The sequence below is a fragment of the Macaca fascicularis genome, chromosome X (genome assembly GCF_037993035.2).
Source record: "Macaca fascicularis isolate 582-1 chromosome X, T2T-MFA8v1.1".
NCBI classification, from domain to species: Eukaryota; Metazoa; Chordata; class Mammalia; order Primates; family Cercopithecidae; genus Macaca; species Macaca fascicularis.
In genome coordinates this window covers 126,213,032-126,234,736 of record NC_088395.1, presented here as the reverse complement: position 1 = coordinate 126,234,736, position 21,705 = coordinate 126,213,032, and the positions used below count along the sequence as shown (strand labels likewise).

Here is a 21,705-nt window from a genome sequence, read left to right as displayed (position 1 = left end):
ATCTGCCAGGGCTCAAGAGAGGCTGGCGCTCGCGCTCTCGCAGTTCTCTTCCGTCAGTGTCTTTTGCTTCGACTCCCGGCGGAGCGCGCGACGTGGAGTAACGCGCAGAGGCCAAGTGCAACCCAGGCAGCGACGGCCGTTTCGGAGCTCGGGACTCTAAAATGGCAGAGCAGTTTTCTCCAGGGAAGACGGCGGATCAGGTGTGCACCTTCCTTTTCAAAAAGCCTGGGCGGAAAGGGGCTGCTGGACGCAGAAAGCGCCCGGCCTGCGACCCAGAGCCCGGAGACAGCGGCAGCAGTAGCGACGAAGGCTGCACTGTGGTTCGACCGGAAAAGAAGCGGGCGACTCACAATCCAATGATACAGAAGACTCGTGACAGTGGTAAACAGAAGGCAGCTTACGGCGACTTGAGCAGCGAGGAGGAGGAGGAAAATGAGCCCGAGAGTCTCGGCGTGGTTTATAAATCCACCCGCTCGGCGAAACCCGTGGGACCAGAGGATATGGGGGCGACAGCTGTCTATGAGCTGGACACAGAGAAAGAGCGCGATGCACAAGCCATCTTTGAGCGCAGCCAGAAGATCCAGGAGGAGCTGAGGGGCAAGGAGGATGACAAGATCTATCGGGGAATCAACAATTATCAGAAATACATGAAGCCCAAGGATACGTCTATGGGCAATGCCTCTTCCGGGATGGTGAGGAAGGGCCCCATCCGAGCGCCCGAGCATCTACGTGCCACCGTGCGCTGGGATTACCAGCCCGACATCTGTAAGGACTACAAAGAGACTGGCTTCTGCGGCTTCGGAGACAGCTGCAAATTCCTCCATGACCGTTCAGATTACAAGCATGGGTGGCAGATCGAACGTGAGCTTGATGAGGGTCGCTATGGTGTCTATGAGGATGAAAACTATGAAGTGGGAAGCGATGATGAGGAAATACCATTCAAGTGTTTCATCTGTCGCCAGAGCTTCCAAAACCCAGTTGTCACCAAGTGCAGGCATTATTTCTGCGAGAGCTGTGCACTGCAGCATTTCCGCACCACCCCGCGCTGTTATGTCTGTGACCAGCAGACCAATGGCGTCTTCAATCCAGCGAAAGAATTGATTGCTAAACTAGAGAAGCATCGAGCTACAGGAGAGGGTGGTGGTGCTTCCGACTTGCCAGAAGACCCCGATGAGGATCCAATTCCCGTTACTTAGCTGTCTGATAATTCTTAAATTTAAATAATAAATATTTTGTTCTTTTGGAAGTCTTAATTCGTGTCCTTCCTTTGTAGAGACAGTGACAGAGAAGGCGGGTGGTGAAGTAGGGTCCTGGATTAAAAACCTCAAGGTAGGTATAATCAGGATTTTTAGCCCTAGGATAACCATTTTGCCTGTGTTTCTTTTCAGAACACTTTGGCATCAATTATAGGGGTGGGAGTAGTTTGAGAAAAGAGCTATAATTTGCTTGAAGTAGCCAAAGCTATGACGAAAGTAAGAACTCTGAGCCTGTTTATCATATCACATTTCTGTATCACTTAATAGTTTACAAAGTACTTTCATGCATTCTTTCTCTTGGGAGCCTGTACTACAAAATATACCGGAGCCAAGGTGTTGGGGAGAGGGGTTGCGTTTGGGGAATTGGTAGCTAGTACCACAGGCTTCACATATGGGAAATGTTCCTTGCTGTCTGGGTTATTTATTTATTTATTTATTTATGAGACGGAGTCTCGCTCTGTTGTCCAGGCTGGAGTGCAATGGCGCGATCTCAGCTCACTGCAACCTCCGCCTCCCGGGTTCAAGCGATTCCCCTGCCTCAGCCTCCCGCGTAGCTGAGACTACAGGCGCTTGCCACCACGCCCAGCTAACTTTTTGTATTTTTAGTAGAGACGGGGTTTCACCATATTAGCCAGGATGGTCTTCATCGCCTGAACTCGTGATCCGCCCACCTCGGCATCCGCCCACCTAGGCCTCCCAAAGTGCTGGGATCACAGGCGTGAGCCACCGCACCCGGCTCCCTTGCTGTCTTGGAAGCAGCTATAGTTAACCCCCTCTTCCATGGATGATAAAAGTATCTGTGCTCAGCTATCCAAGTGTGATAGACACTAGCCTCATGTGACTGTTGAGTACTTGAAATGTGGCTGACCACTGTATTGGACATTGCTATTGTAGACTGAACTTGTGAACCTGCAAAGGGCAAAAACATAGTATTTTATCATCCATTACCTGAAACTATCTGTGTTCTCACAGTCTCTGTAATAGTGTTGATCACACCTTATTAAAATTAGTGGATGTACCTGTCTTTCCAACTGGTTTATGAACTCGGTGACTAGCCTAGTGCTTGGCATATAATAAGCACTTAATAAATAAGCCTGGAGAGGTTTAAAAAGGGAGATTGGGGCCAAAGCCTTGAATCCAAGCTGAGGAGCACTGACTGTATTCTGTAGGCAGTGGGGGAGATAGCAGAGGTTTGGGAAGAGAACACAATCAGACGGGGTTTTTTGTTTGTTTTAGTGTTACTGTGGTTGCGGCTATAGGATGGATCACAAGGGAGATGGAAGACAAGAGGCAGGGAGGCCAGTTAGGCCAAATGATTAGTAAATTTTTATTGATATGGCTAGAATTTGGGCTAATCCCAAGAAACAGATGCAAGAATAAATTCTGGGTTAGTGGTTTTTATTCACATTCATTAATCCGTTTAAAGACATCCTTTTTTTTTTTTTTTTTTTTTAAGACAGAGTCTTGCTCTGTCATCCAGGCTGGAGTGCAGTGGTGCAATCTCGGCTCATTGCAACCTCTGCCTCCCAGGTTCAAGCGATTCTCCTGCCTCAGCCTCCTGAGTAGCTGGGACTATAGAAGTGCATCACCACACCCAGATAATTTTTGTATTTTTAGTAGAGACAGGGTTTCACCATATTGGTCAGGCTGGTCTTGAACTCCTGACCTCGTGATCCGCCCGCCTCGGCCTCCCAAAGTGCTGGGATTACATGCATGAGCCACCGCACCCAGCTTAAAGATATTATTTGAGTAGCTACTCTATCAGGCACTGTGCTTGGCATGGGGGATATTAGCAGTGAACAAGACAGACACAGCCCCTGCCCTCATGGAGCTGGACATTCAATAATGACTTTGTTTGTTTTTGAGACAGTCTCGCTGTGCCACCCAGGCTGGAGTGCAGTGGCATGATCTCAGCTCACTGTAACCTCCGCCTCCCAGGTTCAAGCAATTCTGCCTCAGCCTCCCGAGCTGATCTCGAACTCCTGACCTCATGTGATCCGCCTGCCTGGGCCTCCCAAAGTGCTGGGATTACAGGGGTGAGCCACCGCACCCTGCCTGTTTTGTTTCTTTTAATTTCAAATAGAATCTCCCTATGTTGCCCAAGCCCATCTCAAACTCCTGGCTTCAAGCAATCCTCCCACCTCAGCTTCCCAGCATGCTGGGATTACAGGTGTGAGCCACCATACCTGGCCTAGGAAAGCATTTTGAAAAGTGTCATGTCCTACACAAAACTTCAGATGAAAATGAAATAAATGAAGTGTCGTGGAGGCAAGGCACAGTGGCTCACACCTGTAATCCCAGCACATTTAAAAGCTGAGATGGGAGGATCACTTGAGGCCAGGAGTTGGAGACCAGCCTGAGCAACATAGGGAAACCCCCGTCTCTATAAAAAAAAAAAGCAAAAATTTTAGCTAGGTGTGGTGATGTGCACCTATAGTCCCAGCTACTCAGGAGGCTGACGTGGGAGGATCCCTCGAGCCCAGATCAAGGCTGCAGTGAGCCATGATTGCACTACTACACTCCAACCTGGGTGACAGGAGTGAGACCCTGTCTCAAAAAAAAGAAAAGAAAAAAGAAATATGGCAGTGAGTAGCAAAAGAACCAGAAAAATTGTTCTTTTTTTTTTTTTTTTTTTACTATTTCTGATAATTTATACTAAAAAAAGTTATTCAGGGTTGGACACAGTGGCTCATGCCTGTAATCCCAGGGCTTCATGAGGCCAAGATTAGAGGATCACTTGAGCTCAGGAGTTTGACAATAGCCTGGGCAACATAGCGAGACTCCCATCTCTAAAAAATAAAAATAGTTATTCAAAAGTAGAATAAAGCATTATGGAAAAAGATATACTTTGAGTTGTTATCTTTTTTTTTTTTTTTTTTTTTTTTGAGACGGAGTCTCGCTCTGTCACCCAGGCTGGAGTACAGTGGCCGGATCTCAGCTCACTGCAAGCTCCGCCTCCCGGGTTTACGCCATTCTCCTGCCTCAGCCTCCCGAGTAGCTGGGACTACAGGCGCCTGCCACCACGCCCGGCTAATTTTTTGTATTTTTAGTAGAGACGGGGTTTCACCGTGTTAGCCCGGATGGTCTTGATCTCCTGACCTCGTGATCCGCCCGTCTCGGCCTCCCAAAGTGCTGGGATTACAGGCTTGAGCCACCGCGCCCGGCCTTGAGTTGTTATCTATTATATAAGCTCAGAGAAAAGGTCCAGGAGAAAACACAGATGATAAAAGATGAAAGAATGCTGCTGATGACTAAATTCTAGGAGGTAGAACAGAGAAGCGACAGAATTAAGAGCATAAATCAGTCTTAAAGAGTTGAGAGGGCAAGAGAAAGATGACATTTGTACACTACTCTCCACATGACATTTTTGAATACTTGAATACTTGTCTGTGAATTTTTTTTCTTTTTTTTTTTTTTTTTTTTGGTTTTGAGACAGGGTCTCACTCTGTCGCCCAGGCTGGAGTGCAGTGGCGCGATCTTGGCTCACTGCAACCTCTGCCTCCCAGGTTCAAGCGATCCTCCTGCCTTAGCCTCCCAAGTAGCTGGAATTACAGGCATGCACCACCACGTCCAGCTAATTTTTTGTATTTTTTAGAAGGGATGGGGTTTCACTATGTTGGCCAGGCTGGTCTGGAACTCCTGGCCCCAAGTGATCTGCCTGCATTGGCCTCCCAACATGCTGGGATTACAGATGTGAGCCACCGCACCCGGCCTTGTCTGTGAATTTTGAAAAAGTATACAAAGTATTTGCAAATGAGCATTATTCGGGAGTCTGTAGCATTCAGCAGATTCTTAAAAGGGGCCATAACTCCATAAAAGCACCTAAATCAATAGTGTACTCAAAGTACTTTTCATGTTTACAAGCTTACGATTACATTTTCTACAGGTCAGGAATATTTTCATCACCTTTAATTAAATGGTACAACTTCATTTCATAGGTGGGAACTAAATAGTTATTCTTACAATTTAAGGGAAACTAAATACGTAGAGGGAAACAAGCGCTCCAGCAGAGAGGAGGTTGCAGCTGGACCCTAAAGGAGCTTACCTAGTTTGAGAGGTCAGGGCACCTACGTCTCCCCTAGGAAATGAGCCTCAAACTGAGACCCGAGAGGTGAGTTGGAGAAAGAGTATCTCAGGTAGAGGGACAAGTATATACTAAGGCCCTAATATGAGAGACTGCCGCCATCTAAAAACTCAAGGCAGTCTAAGGTGGCTGGAGAAAAGAGACAAAGTAGTCAGGGCCAAAGAGCAGACACCTTGCAAGTCATGTTAAGGACTTTGGACTTTATCCGAAGGGCAAAAATGCTCCATCAAAGCATTTTAAGGGCCGGACGCAGTGGCTCACACCTGTAATCCCAGCACTTTGGGAGGCCGAGGTGGGCAGATCACTTGAGGTCAGGAGTTTGCGACCTGCCTGGCCAACATGGTGAAACCCCGTATCTAGTAAAAATACAAAAAATTAGCCAGGCGTGGTGGCAGGCACCTTTAATCCCAGCTACTCGGGAGGCTGAGGCAGGAGAATCCCTTGAACCTGGGAGGCGGAGGTTGCAGTGAGCCGAGATTGCGCCACTGCACTCCAGACTGGGAAACAGGGCAAGACTCTGTCTCAAAAAAAAAAAAAAAAAAAGTGGGGAGCTGGGTGCAGTGGCTCACACCTGTAATCCCAGCACTTTGAGAGTCTGAGGCAGGCAGATCATAAGGTCAGGAATTCAAGACCAGCCTGACCAACATGATGAAACCCCGTCTATACTAAAGATACAAAAATTAGCCAGGCGTGGTGGTGCGCGCCTGTAATTCCAGCTACTCAGAAGGCTGAGGCAGAAGAATTGCTTGAACCTGGGGCAGGGGGTGGGGCGGAGGTTGCAGTGAGCCAAGATCACGCCACTGCACTCCAGCCTGGGTGACAGAGCGAGACTTCGTCCCAAAACAAAATTTTTTAATGGTTTTAAGAAGGAAAATGAAATGATCAGATCTGAATTTCAAAAAGATAATTCTGAAGAGTGGGGAATGGATTGAAGGCAGCCAGACATGAAACAGGGAGATCAGTTATGGGGGTGGTGCACTGGTCCAAGTGAGATGATGGTAGGCTGGACTAGACTGGTAGCTGTGAACATTAATTTAATAAATTTGTATTGATCACCCACTACATGACAGGCATTAAGCACCGGGGATACAGCCATGACAAAAGCACACAGGTCCCTGCTCTCATAGAACTTACATGAAGTGAGCACAGTGGCTCACACTTGTAATCCCAGCACTTTAGGAGGCTGAGGCAGGAGGATCACTTGAGGCCAGGAGTTGGAGACCAGCCTGGACAACAAAGTGAGACCCCATCTCTACAAAAAATAAAAAATAAAAAACTTAGCAAGGGATGGTGGCATTTGCCTGTAGTCCCAGATAATCAGGAGGCTTAGACAGGAAGATCCCTTCAGCCTGAGAGTTTGAGGTTGCAGTGAGATGTGATCATGCCACTGCACTCTAGCCTGGGTGACAGATAACCCATCTCAAAAAAAAAAAAAAATTTACATGAGAGACTGTGACACAAATATATATCAGATTGCGATGAGCGCTATGAAAAACAATAAAGCAAGGTAAAGGGCTAAGAGTGCAGGGGTGTAGTGGAATGCTATTTAATATATGGTAGTCAGGGAGGGGCCTCTTCTGATAAGGTGACATTTGGGCAAAGACCTACATGAAACAGATATGGGGAGAAGAGCATTCCAGAGAGAGAACACCTAGTACAAAGGCCTGAGGCAGGAAAGTGCGTAAAACACAACTTTGTAATAGAACCAATAATTATAGAAGAACACTTGCATAACCACTACCTGGGTCAAGAACTACAAAACTGAAAACACTGAAGAAGCCCCTCAAGGATCCCCTTCAGATCACACCCTCAGGTAATCACTGTATTGACTTTTTTTTTTTTTTGGAGATGCAGTCTCACTCTGTCACCCAGGCTGGAGTGCAGTGGTGCGATCTCAGCTCGCTGCAACCTCCGCCTCCCAGATTCAAGCAATCCTCCCACCTCAGCCTCCTGAGTAGCTGGAACTACAGGTGTGGGCCATCACACCTGGCTTTTGCTTTTTTTTTTTTTTGGTAGAGATGGGGGTCTCCCTACGTTGCCTAGGCTGCTCTGGAACTCCTGGGCTCAAGCAATCCTCATCCCTCAGCCTCCCAAAGTGCTGGGATTACAGATGTGAGCTACCACGCCTGGCTGTTGAACCTTTCTGTAAACACTTTTTTATTTGCTAAGGTGAAATTTACATAACATAAAATTAACCAGTTTAAAGCAAACAATTTGGTGGTATTTAACACATTTCCAGTGTTGTGCAACTACCACCTCTGTATAGTTCCAAAACATCGTTTTCATCACCCTAAAAGAAAACCCCATGCCCATTAAGCAACTGTTCCTCATTCCCTCCTCCCCTCTGCCAACCCCCCCAATCCCTGGCAACCACCAATCTGCATTCTCTGTGGATTTAATTATGTTATATATTTCTTTTTTTTTTTTTTTTTCCTGAGACAGAGTCTTGCTCTGTCACCTAGGCTGGAGTACAGTGGAGTGATCTCAGCTCATTGCAAACTCCGCCCCCCAGGTTCAAGCAATTCTCCTGCCTCAGCCTCCCAAGTAGCTGGGATTACAGGCACGTGCCACCACGCCCTGCTAATTTTTGTATTTTTAGTAGAGACAGGTTTTCACCATGTTGACCAGGCTAGTCTCGAACTCCTGACCTTATGATCTGCCCGTCTCGGCCTCTCAAAGTGCTGGGATTACAGGCGTAAGTCACCGCGCCCAGCCTATGTTAGATATTTAATATAAATTGAATCGCAATATGTAATCTTTTGTGTCTGGATTCTTTCATTTCGTTTTCAAGGTTCATCCACATTGTAGTATGTATCAGTACTTCCTTTCTATGGCTAAACAGTATTTCATTGTATGCATAGAACACAGTTTGCACAATCATCTGTTGATGGATATTTGTGCATTTACCTTTTAGCTGTGACTATGGGTGTACATGTATTTGTTTGAATGTCTGTTTTCCATTCCTTTGGGTATATACTTAGGAGTGTAGTTGCTGGGTCATATGGTAAGTCTATGCTTAACTTTATATATATATATATATATAGAGAGAGAGAGAGAGAAAGAGAGAGAGAGAGAGAGAGAGAGAGAGAGAGGGTCTTGCTCTGTCACTCAGGCTAGAGTGCAGTGGCCAGATCATAGTTCACTGAAGCCTCACACTCTTGGACTCAAATGATCCTCCTACCTCAGCCTCCCGAGGAGCTAGAACTACAGGTGCACAATGCCGTGCCTGGCTAATTATTATTTTTTTTCTTTTTTTTTTTTTTTTTTTTGTTGAGATGGAGTCTGGCTCTGTCACCCAGGCTGGAGTGCAGTGGTATGATCTCGGCTCACCGCAACCTCTGCCTCCCTGGTTCAAGGGATTCTCCTGCCTCAGCCTCCTAAGTAGCTGGGATTACAAGCACCTGCCACCACGCCTGGCTAGTTTTTGTATTTTTAGTAGAGACAGGGTTTCATCTTGTTGGCCAGTCTGGTCTTGAACTCCTGGCCTCAAGTGATCCGCCCACCTCAGCTTCCCAAAGTGCTGGGATTACAGGCATGAGCCACTGTGCCCAGCTAAATCTTTTACTTCTTTTGACAATGTTTTATAGTATTTACAGAATAAGTATTGCGCTTCCTTTGTTAAATGTATTCCTAATATTTTGTTCTTGATGCTATTGCAAATAGAATAATTTTCTTAATTCCATTTTTAGATTATTCATCAACAGTATATAGAAATAAAACTGATTTTTTCCCAATATTGATCTTATATACTGGAACCATGCTGAACTCATTTATTGGTCCTAGCAGGTTGTTTTTTACCGGATTCCTTAGGGTTTTCTTTCTTTCTTTTTTTTTTTTTTTTTTTTTTTTTTTTTTAGGACAACTTTTTATTGCTACCAGAGGCTTTTATCATCAGTACACGGTTCTGACTGCAATACCTTTTTCAGACTGCAAAGGGAGCTCAGGATCCAGAAGTCATTAAGAGAACTATATGTAGGCTGGGGAGGCAGCAGGGGAGTAAGTTCTATTAGAAAATCCTAATAGCTTAACAAAACTAGGGTACTAAATTCAGTTATACCATGTTACAGACTCAAATCACAGAGCTGCCCCAACATCTAGACAGTCTCTCCTACTGATTATAAATGAGTGAAAACTATCAGTTAGAAAAATCTAATTTCAGTTGTTACATACATGTTTCTTTGGTGAGCACCTGGATATATTAACTTTATCACAAATTCTTTTATACAAATGTCAAAAATGCTTTCAACAAATCTAAGTGTCCTAATTACATACCACTTTTAAGCATCACTGTAAGGTAAACAAAAATGAAAACCATAATTTTAAATTAAAATTTGAAATGAGACACAAAATCAACCTGGTAATATGAGAACTTTTTCTGTTGCTGTCTCTGATTAATATGGGACAATTCCAAAGTACTTTCATACTAATTGGAACTTGCATCATGGCTGTCACACTGAAATAATTTGTTCGACTGCTAAAAAATAATTTTGGGGTTTCCTATTCAGTGAGAATCAATACAGATCAGCATGCATAAAGTTCAGTAACTTAAATGGAGAAGCAAGCAAAAGCAACAGGAAAATTAAATCAGGATGCTGAGGGGGAACAGGTTTGCTGGCTATGAATTTTAACTGAATTTTTGATGGGGCAAGCTACGTTACATTATGGCAGAAAAAAAGTGCAACTGGCATACTACAAAGAGATTTTTTAAGTTTAAAAAAAGTTTGGATCTTTTGGATTTTTTTTTTTTTTTTTTTTTTTTTTTTTGGTCCTTATGTGTTTAAATAACACTGAATTATAATTAGCCACACAAATAATGAGAGTAGTTTTTTTTTTTTTTTTTTTTCCTGGCTCACTCCAAATCAGCCTGTTAAGGTATATATCCTTCTACAGCCTTTCCTGATTTTGCGTGTTCTCATTCCCAGAGTAGTCTACCTTAGTTTACACTCAAAGGTAACACTTGTTGAAACTACATGACAGAAACAGGCTGCAAAGGTGGACAAGGGGAAGCATGTCCCTCTTGTCTTGATAAGTCAGTGCCACACACAGAACCCACATTTTCTGAGACATTATCTTCATTATAGAGCCGTTTGATTCCATCATAGAAGTCATCCCCTTCCATTTCCTCTACTTTGCGTTTAGCAGAGGTCTGCTTGCACCCACTGGCAGCTGGGAGATGATGGTAAAAGGCTGCTGTACCTCTGACTGGCACTTCTGGCTTGCTGTTGTCCTTGGAGAAGTCTGGGCCTGGGACAGAGGAGGGATGTAATCTGAACACTCCTTTGTCACAGGTCACCAGGGTGTGCTTGAGGGGACGGTAGACATAAACGGAATTTAGAGGCAGGGAAGACTACAGAGTAGAAAGGTGATGTGCCACAAGCTCCTGACAGTGGATCAACTGGGAGCTATCCATCTGTGCTTTCCGAAGCAGTTCAATTGTAAGAGAAAGCCAATCAGGAATAAGTTTCTCCATTTCCAGACTAACCATGGCCAGAGCAAGCATGGATCCTCTGAATTGCAGAAGTTGGTTGCAGGCCATACAGTGAAGTAGTTGCTTGGTAAGGACTGCCAAATGTTGAGATGGGCTCAATTTGGGCAAACTGAAAAGTAACTGAGGCCTAGTTGACACCGCAATAGCATGGAAAATATGAAGACAATCCAATGGTGTGGCTGTGTGAAGATCCCAATTCAACTTATCCAGAATAATTCTCTCCATTCTCAAAATTTCAGATGAGGAACATCCACAGAAACTGTCTCTTGCCAATACCTTTAGTACTGGAATTCTCTCATCTTCCTCAACAGTCTTGGCAGCTAGGAAAAAACAGCTGATTGCAATACAACTCAAGTATATCGGATGAGCCTTTACGGTAGCTAAAAACCTGTCCAAAAGACTGCCAGCCAGAGCAAATGTTTCTGGGTAAAGGTTGAATTGGTACTTGAGTTTGGCCAGCCATTGAATTACTTCATCTCTCTGGGATGGAGAAATACTCTGATTTGAAGGCATTTTCCGCACATTCACTTTCCACATCTGCGCTTCCCTAGTGATTGCCTTTTCCAACAGGAAAGACAATCTCTGGTTTTCCAAAGGCCCTGGAAACTTCATGATATCCTTTGGATCTGCCTGCTAGCCAGCTTGATGTAGCTACTTCTCCTCCTCTTCCTCCTCCTCCTCCTCCTCCTCCCCGGCTGAGCTGTAGGCCTCACAGTGGTGACGCGAGGTCATCCGGGGGCCCGTTACCACCTCATTCTCATCCGCGCGCGGCGGCGGTGCGCGCAGGACTACGGGGCCCATTGAGGAGGGAGAAGAGGGGGAAGCGGTCGGGGGGCGCGGTCGGTCAGCGAATTAGTTCCATGATGACCCCCGGCCTGAGGCCGCCGCCGCTCGAGCCCGGGTGGGGAGGAGGCTCCCTCTCGCCATAGGGCGGCAGGGGCCGGGGAGAGGCGGGGGGGTGAGACCGGCTCTGTCCCTGCCCGGGGAAAGCGCCTCCGAGAGGAAATGGTGAAAGGGGAGGAGGGGGGAAAAGAAAAGAAAAAAAAAAAAAAGAAGAAGAAGAAGAAAGGGGAAAAGGGGTAAAAAATAAGAAAAAGCGAGACAGAGGCGCTGCCGCGTCCGCTCGCGGGGAAGGCTGAGGAGGGAGGGCTGGATTCCTTAGGGTTTTCTATGTACATGACCATAATATTCTATGTACACGAAATCCATGACTATGTCATCTGCCAATAAAGTTTTAGTTCTTCCTTTCCAATCTGAATACATTTTATTTCATTGTCTTGCCCAATTGCCATCGATGGAGCTTCCAGGACAATGTTGAATAGAGGTGGTGAGATTAAACATTCTTCTCTAGTTCCTGATCTTAGGAGGAAAACATCCAGTCTATCACCACTAAGTATGTTATTAGCTGAGAGTTTTTGTAGATGCTCTTTTTTGAGTTGAGAAAAGTTCCCTGTATTCCTAGTTTGTTGAGTGTTGTTATCATGAAAAGGAGTTGGATTTGGGGCAAATGCTTTTTCTGCATCTATTAAGATGATTATGTGGTTTTTGCTTTTTATTCTACTGACATGGTCTATTACAGTAACTGATTTTTGGATGTTTTAAAGACAAAACAAAACAAAGTGTTTTTCCTACTCTCACACTCAAGGAAACACAGAACACTTCACCTGTGGTCACCAAAATGTGTGGGGAAATACACACATACACCAACCAAGCAATTCTCCAGCTGACGTCAGCTGGATCGCCTCCAAATCAATTCAATTCCACCACCGACCTGCAGATAGCATCAGATCCCATAGATCCTATACAGAGATTTGGGGCTCAGTCCTACGAGGCTGCCCCACACCTCAAATGCCAATAGTAAGTAGTAGGTTGTCATCTATACTTCTGACCCACCAGCTATAAATCAGGAGTTCCCACTACCCTCTCCTCAGGTTCCATTTATTTGCTGGAGTAGCTCACAGAATTCAGGGAAACACTTTACTTAAATTTACTGATTTATTATAAAGGATATTACTAAGCATATAGATGAATAGTCAGAAGAGCTGCACAGGGCAAGGCATGTGAGAAGGGGCCCAGAGCTTCCATGCTCTCTCTCTCAGAGAACCACCCTCAAGGTAACTCATGTCCAGCTAGCCAGAAGCTCTCAGAACCCAGTCCTTCTGGACTTTTATGGAGGCTTCATTACACAGGCATGATTGATGACGTCACTGGCCATTGGTGATCAACTCAACCTTCAGCCCTTCTCCCCTCCCCAGAGGTCTAGGTTTGTGGGGCGATGTGGGATTGAAAGTTCCAACCCTCTAATTACATGATTGGTTCCCCTGGCAATCAGCCCCCATCCTGAGGCTATCCAGGATCCCACCAAGAGTCACCTCATTAAAACAAAAGATGCTACCATGACCCAGGAAATTCTGAGGGATTTAAGAGCTCTATATATCAGAGCTTTCTTTAATCTAATTCGTTTCTTTTGTTTTAATTTTTTTTTTTTAAGACGAAGTCTCACTCTGTCACCCAGGCTGAAGTGCAATGGCAAGACCTCGGCTCACTGCAACCTATGCCTCCCGGGTTCAAGCAATTCTCCTGTCTCAGCCTCCCTCGTAGCTGGGATTCCAGGCGTGCACCACGACACCTGGCTTTTTTTTTTTTAGATGGAGTCTTGCTCCGTTGCCCAGGCTAGAATGCAGTGGCATGATCTCAGCTCACTGCAACCTCCACCTCCCGGGTTCGAGTGATTCTCCGGCCTCAGCCTCCCGAGTAGTTGGGACTACAGGTGTGCGCCACCATGCCCAGCTAATTTTTTTTGTATTTTTAGTAGAGACGGGGTTTCACTATGTTGGCCAGGCTGGTCTTGAATTCCTGACCTTGTGATCCACCCACCTCGGCCTCCCAAAGTGCTGGGATTACAGGCGTGAGCCACTGCACCTGGCCAGTTTTTTGTATTTTTAGTAGAGATGGGGTTTCACCATGTTGGCCAGGCTGGTCTTGAACTCCTGACCTCAAGTGATTCACCTGCCTCGGCCTCCCAAAGTGCTGGGATTACAGGCATGAGCCACCGTGCCTGGCATTATTTTTATTTATTTAATTAATTTTTTGAGACCGAGTCTCACTCTGTCACCCAGGCTGGAGTGCAGTGGTGCGATCTGCACTCACTGCAACCTCCACCTCCTGGGTCCAAGTCATTCTCCTGCCTCAGCCTCCCAAGTAGCTGGGACTACAAGTATGCACCACCACACCCGGCTAATTTTTTTGTACTTTTAGTAGAGACGGGGTTTCACCATGTTGGTCAGGCTGGTCTCAAACTCCTGATCTCAAATGATCCGCCCGCCTTAGTCTCCCAAAGTGCTGGGATTACAGGCGTCATCCACCGTGCCTGGCCACAACTGATTTTTCTGTGCTGATTTTGTATTCTACATCTTTACTGAATTAGGGTTACAAGAATAAACAATGGGGAAAGGATAGTCTCGTCAATAAGTGGTTTTGGGCTGGACAAGGTGGCTCATGCCTATAATCCCAGCACTTCGAGAGGCTGAGGCCAGAGGATCGCTCAAGCCCAGGAGTTCAAGACCAGACCGGGCAACACAATGAGATCTCGTCTCTATTAAAAATTAAAAAATTAACTAGGTGTGGTGGTGTGCATTTGTGATCCCAGCTACTTAGGAGGCTGAGGCAGGAAGATTGCTCGAGCTCAGGAAGTCAAGGCTGCTGTGAGTTGTGATGGCACCACTGCACTCCAGCCTGGGTGACAGAGCAAGACATTGTCTCAAAAAAAAGTAAAAAAAATTTAGCTGGGTATGTTGGCACACACCTGTGCACTAGTGCACACCTGTGGTCCCAGCTACTCCAGAGGCTGAGGTGGGAAGATCACTTGAGCTCAGGCATTCAAAGCTGCAGTGAGCTGTGTTCATGCCTCTTAAAAAAAAAAAAAAAATCAGGAGTATATATAATTTATTTATTTTATTTGTTTATTTATTTTGAGATGGAGTCTTGCTCTGTTGCCCAGGCTGGAGTGTAGTGGCGTGATCTCTGCTCACTGCAAGCTCCGCCTCCCAGGTTCACACCATTCTCCTGCCTCAGCCTCCCGAGTAGCTGGGACTACAGGCACCCGCCACTATGCCCGCCTAATTTTTTGTATTTTCAGTAGAGACGAGGTTTCACCGTGTTAGCCAGGATGGTCTCGATCTCCTGACCTCATGATTCCACCGCCTCAGCCTCCCAAAGTGCTGGGATTACAGGTGTGAGCCACCGCCCCCAGCCAAAAATATTTTTAAAGGAGACATAACTACAGATTCAATTTTAATTTTTTTTTTGAGAGATAGGGTTTCACTCTGTTACCCAGGCTGGAGTGCGGTGGTGTGATCACGGTTCACTGCAGCTTCAACCTCCTGGGCTCAAGCAATCCTCCTGAGTTAGCCTCCCAAGTAGCTGGGACTACAGGCACGTGCCACCACACCTGGCTAATTTTCTTGATTTTCTTTTTCTTTTTTTTTTTGAAGTAGAGTCTCACTCTGTTGCCTGGGCTGGAGTGCAGTGGCACGATCTCGGCTCACTGCAACCTCCACCTCCCAGGTTCAAGGGATTCTCCTGTCTCAGCCTCTTGAGTAGCTGGGATCACAGGCGCACGCCACCACGCTCGGCTAATTTTTTGTATTTTTAGTAGAGACCGGGTTTCACCATATTGGCCAGCCTAGTCTAGAACTCCTGACCTTAGGTGATCTGCGCACCTTGGCCTCCCAAAGTGCTGAGGTTACATGCGTGAGCCACTGCGCCCGGCCGAACATAATTTCATCTCCACAACACCCTGAAATCCCATTAAAGTGATAATACAGAATTATAAAAGATATGGACCCAGAAAGATGTAAAGCTTGGTTAGCTGAATGGAGAAACTGTGAAACCTAAACACATGCACAAGGGGAAGCCAACAGGACACAAGCCAATTTGTGCTGCAGAAACCTAGAAAAGCTCAGGAACTGAAGGCATCAACATTACCAGTATTTCACATTATCTGCAACAACCGTAATGTGCTAAGAAAATATCTATTATTTCCATCAGTCAAAATCGCAAGTACTGATAATACTGGTATGGTGTATTGCCTACATTCGTTATAGAAGGAAATGCTAGGCCGGGCGCGGTGGCTCAAGCCTGTAATCCCAGCACTTTGGGAGGCCGAGGCGGGCGGATCACAAGGTCAGGAGATCGAGACCACGGTGAAACCCCGTCTCTACTAAAAATACAAAAAATTAGCCGGGTGCGGTTGTGGGCGCCTGTAGTCCCAGCTACTCGGGAGGCTGAGGCAGGAGAATGGCGTGAACCCGGGAGGCGGAGCTTGCAGTGAGCCGAGATCGCACCGCTGCACTCCAGCCTGGGCGACAGAGCGAGACTCCGTCTCAAAAAAAAAAAAAAAAAAAAAAAAAAAAAAAAAAAAAAAAAAAAAAAGAAGGAAATGCTAAATTTCAGTTAATGGTTAGTAAAAATAGAAATGTAGTTTTTTCCATCCAAGTTCACATGTTAAACATATGCTCAACTTCTTTCCTTTTTTGAGAGAGAGAGAGTCTTGCTCTGTTGTCCTGGCTGGAGTGCAGTGGTGCAACCTTGGCTCACTGCAACCTCTGCCTCCCAAGCTCAAAGTGCTGGGATTACAGGCATGAGCCACCATGCCCAGCCCATATGCACAACTTCTGACCCAGCAATTCTACCTTTAGGTATATATCCAACAGAAATGCACACATGGAGAAGCATGCACAAGAATGTACATAGCAATATTATATATTAGTCCAAAATTAGAAACAACCAAAATGGTCAAAAATGGTAGAATGACATCCAGTAAACAGGGGAATCCAAGAAAGGCAAAGTGAATTCCCAGGACAACACCTGTGTAGCAGGCCGATCAAGCAAGCAGTTGAGGAGTAGGAGGGGAGGTGGCAGGAGGAAAAAGATGCCTCCAAACAGAACAATAAATTAATAAATTACCTGATACATCTGACCTTATAGAGTAGGGTTTTACATCTCTGGAGGAGTATTTATTTATTTATGTATTTATGTATGTATGTATTTATTTATTTATTGAAATGGGGTCTTCCTATGCTGCCCAGGCTGGATTCAAACTCCTGGGCTCACGGGAAACTCCCACCTCAGCCTCTCAAGTAGTTGGGACTACAGGTGCACATCACCACCACGTCCACTTCTTTGGAGGAGTTTGATGGAGTAAATCGTAATAGGTAAAAGGAAACAAATCAATAAAACAAATAAAATAACCAAAGTAATTATTAACTCCAGGAGAAAAAAAAAATGTCATATAAGAAGAAAGCATAAAGGCCGGGTGCAGTGGCTCATGCCTGTAATCCCAGCACTTTGGGAGGCCAACGTGGGTGGATCTCTTGAGCCAAGGAGTTCAAGACCAGCCAGGGCAACATGGCTAGACCTCATCTCCACAAAAAATATTTTTAAAAATTAGCCAGGCGGGGTGTCACACACTTGTAGTCCCAGCTACTCAGGAGGCTAAGGTGGGAGAATCTCTTGAGCCCAGAAAATCAAGGCTGCAGTGAGCCATGATTGCACCACTGCACTCCATCCTGGGCAACAAAGCAAGACACTGTGTCAAAAAAAAAAAAAAAAGGCCGGGCGTGGTGGCTCAAGCCTGTAATCCCAGCACTTTGGGAGGCCGAGATGGGCGGATCACGAGGTCAGGAGATCGAGACCATCCTGGCTAACACGGTGAAACCCCGTCTCTACTAAAAAATACAAAAAACTAGCCGGGCGAGGTGGTAGGCGCCTGTAGTCCCAGCTACTCGGGAGGCTGAGGCAAGAGAATGGCGTAAATCCGGGAGGCAGAGCTTGCAGTGAGCTGAGATCTGGCCACTGCACTCTAGCCTGGGCAACAGAGCAAGACTCCGTCTCAAAAAAAAAAAAAAAAAAGGAAGGAAGCATAATAACGGTATAAATGTATGTGTTTCAGCTATGAACAATATGTAAGTCATAATGTTAACACTGAATTATGATTTAATTTAAAAATATAACTAGGCCAGGCACGGTGGCTCATGCCTATAATCCCAGCACTTTGGAAGGCCAAGGCAGGCAGATTACCTGAGGTCGGGAGTTTGAGACCAGCCTAGCCAACATGGAGAAACCCCATCTCTACTAAAAACAAAACAAAACAAAACAAAAAATTACAAAATTAGCCGAGAGTGGTGGCGCATGCCTGTAATCCCAGCTACTCTGGAGGCTGAGGCAGGAGAATCACTTGAACCCAGGAGGTGGAGGTTGCGGTGAGCCGAGATTGCACCACTGTACTCCAGCCTGGGCAACAAGAGCAAAACTCCATTTCAAAAAAATAACAACCAAAAAAAACCCTAAATAATAAAGTTGGAGTAAGGGAAACTATATGGGAGAGCAAGAGTTTGCACTGCAAATAAATCCTGTTAGAAGCACAATTTTTATTTACTTGTGGTTTGCCAGCCCGTTGCAACTTAAGTAATTAAAAACAGACACAATTTCCGAGCTAGCACTATTTTTTTAAATCAGCATTTATTGTTTATCATTATTATTATTATTTTGAGGCAGGGTCTCCCTCTGTCGCCCAGGGTGGAGTGCAGTAGTGCGATCTCGGCTCACTGCAGCCTCTTCTGGGTTCAAGCGATTCTCCTGTCTCAGCCTCCCAAGTAGCTGGGATTACAGGCGCCTGCCACCAGGCCCGGCTAATTTTTGTATTTTTTATTTTTAGTAGAGACAGGTTTTCACCATGTTGGCCAGGCTAGCCTCAAACTCCTGAGCTCGAGCCATCAGCCTGCCTAGGCCTCCCAAAGTGTTGGGGTTACAGGCGTGAGCCACCATGCCCAGCCGCTAGCACTATTTTCTATAGTAGACCTGTTTTTGATGTCTCAAAATTCTACAAAACATGTTTTACAAGCTATTGGAGTTAATACAAGGCTTAACACTGGATAGGTAAAGACAGGTTCTTTGGTAAAAACATTATGGTAAGAGTCCTTGGCTCCTTATACTGAAAACTGGGAAAGCATAATAGAGAGGACCGCTGTAGCTAATGATAAAGAATAAAGCATAGTCCAATTTAATCCTCCTCAGAAACATGTAAAAAAAGTTTCTTACATAGCTAACTGGGTCTTAAATATTCTCTAACTTCAGGGGTTTTTTTTTTGTTTGTTTGTTTGTTTTTTGAGACAGAGTCTGGCTCTGTCGCCCAGGCTGGAGTGCAATGGTACAATCTCGGCTTACTGCAACCTCCACCTCCTGGGTTCAAGTGATTCTCGTGGCTCAACCTCCCAAGTAGCTGGGACTACAGGCATGCGCCACCACACCCGGCTAATTTTTGTATTTTTAGTAGAGATGGGGTTTCGCCATGTTGGCCAGGCTGGTCTTGAACTCCTGACCTCAAGTGATCTACCCACCTTGGCCTCCCAAAGTGCTGGGATTACAGGCATGAGCCACTACGCCGGACCAAAAGTATTCATTTTGCACCATTTTTTCCCTTTAGCCTTATAAGTTGCTGTTTCGTTGTTTACCAGCTGGGTGCAGCAGCATGAGGCTGAGGCAGAAGGAGTTCAAGGATGCAGTGAGCTATGATCACATCCAGCCTGGCCCACAGAGCAAGACCCTGTCTCAAAAAAAAAAAAAGAAAATTATTTGCCATACATAAAGGAGAAATGTTTCTGATTTCAATCTCTTTTCTTATATATTCTTCTTTGATGTGTTTTCTTTTTTTGTTGTTGTTTGATTGTTTGTTTTGAGATGGAGTCTTCCTCTCATCTGGAGTGCAGTGGCGCAATCTCGGCTCACTGCAACCTCTGCCTCACGGGTTCAAGTGATTCTCATGCCTCAGCCTCCCGAGTAGCTGGGACCACCACACCTGACTAATTTTTGTATTTTTAGCACAGACGAGGTTTCGCCATGTTGGTCAGGCTGGTCTTGAACTCCTGACCTCAGGTAATCCACCTGCCTTGGCCTCCCAAAGTGCTGGGATTACAGGTGTGAGCCAGCACACCCGGTCTGATGTGCTTTTTCTTTGGAGGCTTTTTATAGCCCGAAATTCCTCAAACTTGAATGTCTAAAAGTTCCATTATTTCTCTAATTATCTTCCATTACTTTCTTTTTTCTTTTTTCTTTTTTTTTCTTTTTTTTTTTCTTTTGAGATGGAATCTCAATCTGTCACCCAGGCTGGAGTGCAATGGCATGGTCTTGGCTCACTGCAACCTCCGCCTCCTAGGTTTAAGCAATTCTCCTGCCTCAGCCTACCGAGTAGCTGGGATTACACGTGCATGCCACCACATCTGGCTAATTTTTGTATTTTTAGTAGAGATGGGGTTTCACTCTGTTGGCCAGGCTGGTCCTGAACTCCTGACCTCAAGTGATCCACCCGCCTCATCCTCCCAAAGTGCTGGGATTACAGGCATGAGCCACCACGCCCGGCCTCCTTACTTTCATATCCGTATAATGTGTTACTGCATTTAACATTTGACATAAATAATCTCTTCATATTTTTGTAATGTAACAAACATTTTATTAATTTTATTAACATTACTTTTACATCTGAGAATTTACCAGTATTTTTAAGATAACTCTATAATTTTTTCTAGTTTTTTTTTTTTAATAGCCCCTACACAAACTCACAGGATTTAGCGTTTTTGTTTTGTTTTGTTTTGTTTTTTTAACTACCAGCCTTGGAGATGTAATTTAGGTTTAGGAATCAGCTGTATTACTTTCTAGCCATGTAATTTTGGGTTGAGCCACCAAATGTCTTCATTTCACTCACTGCGAAATAGGGAAAACAACAGTACCCAATTCATAGGGCTGGTGTGAGGACCAACCAAGTTAACGCACACAAAGTGCCCGGCACAGGGCAAAAATAAGCTTTGATCATGATTATTTCGTTGTTGTGAAAGTCTGTAAGTCTCCTTTTGTCCAAATTTCATCTCACTCTCAGTACGTAGGATTTTTCTAAGTCTACATTACAGAAATAGAATTAACTGATAATTTTCTACTCTGATACCTGTAAAATTATTCCCAAGAAAATTACACATCTTCAGGATTTTTAAAGCTTACTGGATTTACTTACAAGTTTACATGGGTGCGGCTGGGTGCAGTGGCTCGTGCCTGTAATCCCAGCACTTTGGGAGGCCAAAGCGGGAGAATCACTTGAGCTTAGGAGTCTGAGAACAGCCTGACCAACATGGTGAAATCCCATCTCTACTAAAAATACAAAAATTAGCCCCATGCCCGGCGCCTGTAATCCCAGCTACTTGGGAGGCTGAGGCAGGAGAATAGCTTGAACCTGGGAGTTGGAGGCTGCAGTGAGCCGAGATCATGCCACTGCACTCCAGCCTGGGTAACAGAGCGAGACTCTATCTCAAAAATAAATAAGTGAATAAATAAAGTTTACATGTGTGGTACAGTTTGAGCATCTGAAACCTGAAATGCTCCAAAATCTGAAACTTTTTGAGCATTGATATGATATCACAAGTGGAAAATTCCACACCTGACCTTGTGTGACAGGCCACAGTCAAAACACAGGCACACGACACGCAGTTTATTCAGTGTCTCCAAGGAAAAAAATAAAATTACCTTCAGGCTCTGTGTATAAGGGGCATATGAAACATAAATGAATTTCATGTTGAGACTTGGGTACCATCCCCAAGTTATCTCATTACATATATGCAAATGTTCCAAAATTCGAAACACTTCTGAAATCCAAAACACTTCTGGCCTGAAGCATTTCAGATAAGGCATACTCAACTTGTATTCTCCCTCAGAATCTAATGTCACTCCTCCAAGGCTCAGCTACCGATTTTAAACTAAAAACTTTTCTTAATTGAGAAATTCATCTGTTTCCCATGTGACTGAATTTCTTATATTGTTCATTACCTCCTCCT

General features: G+C 45.1%; 2 protein-coding genes across 2 annotated transcripts; one reads left to right on the top strand and one right to left on the bottom strand.

Annotated features, from left to right (window-relative positions):
- The first annotated feature begins 55 nt into the window (after positions 1-55).
- RNF113A (ring finger protein 113A) lies at positions 56-1,253 on the top strand. Its single transcript, XM_005594467.4, has one exon. The coding sequence runs from the start codon at positions 162-164 to the stop codon at positions 1,194-1,196; it is 1,035 nt and encodes a 344-aa protein (XP_005594524.1). The 5' UTR covers positions 56-161; the 3' UTR covers positions 1,197-1,253.
- A 7,899-nt stretch (positions 1,254-9,152) lies between these two features.
- Positions 9,153-11,965, bottom strand: LOC102144426 (cyclin-I-like). The gene is given in 2 exon segments (XM_065538741.1): positions 9,153-11,324; positions 11,484-11,965. Coding segments are annotated over 2 exon segments (1,164 nt in total). The 5' UTR covers positions 11,630-11,965; the 3' UTR covers positions 9,153-10,306.
- Between the last annotated feature and the right edge of the window lie 9,740 nt (positions 11,966-21,705).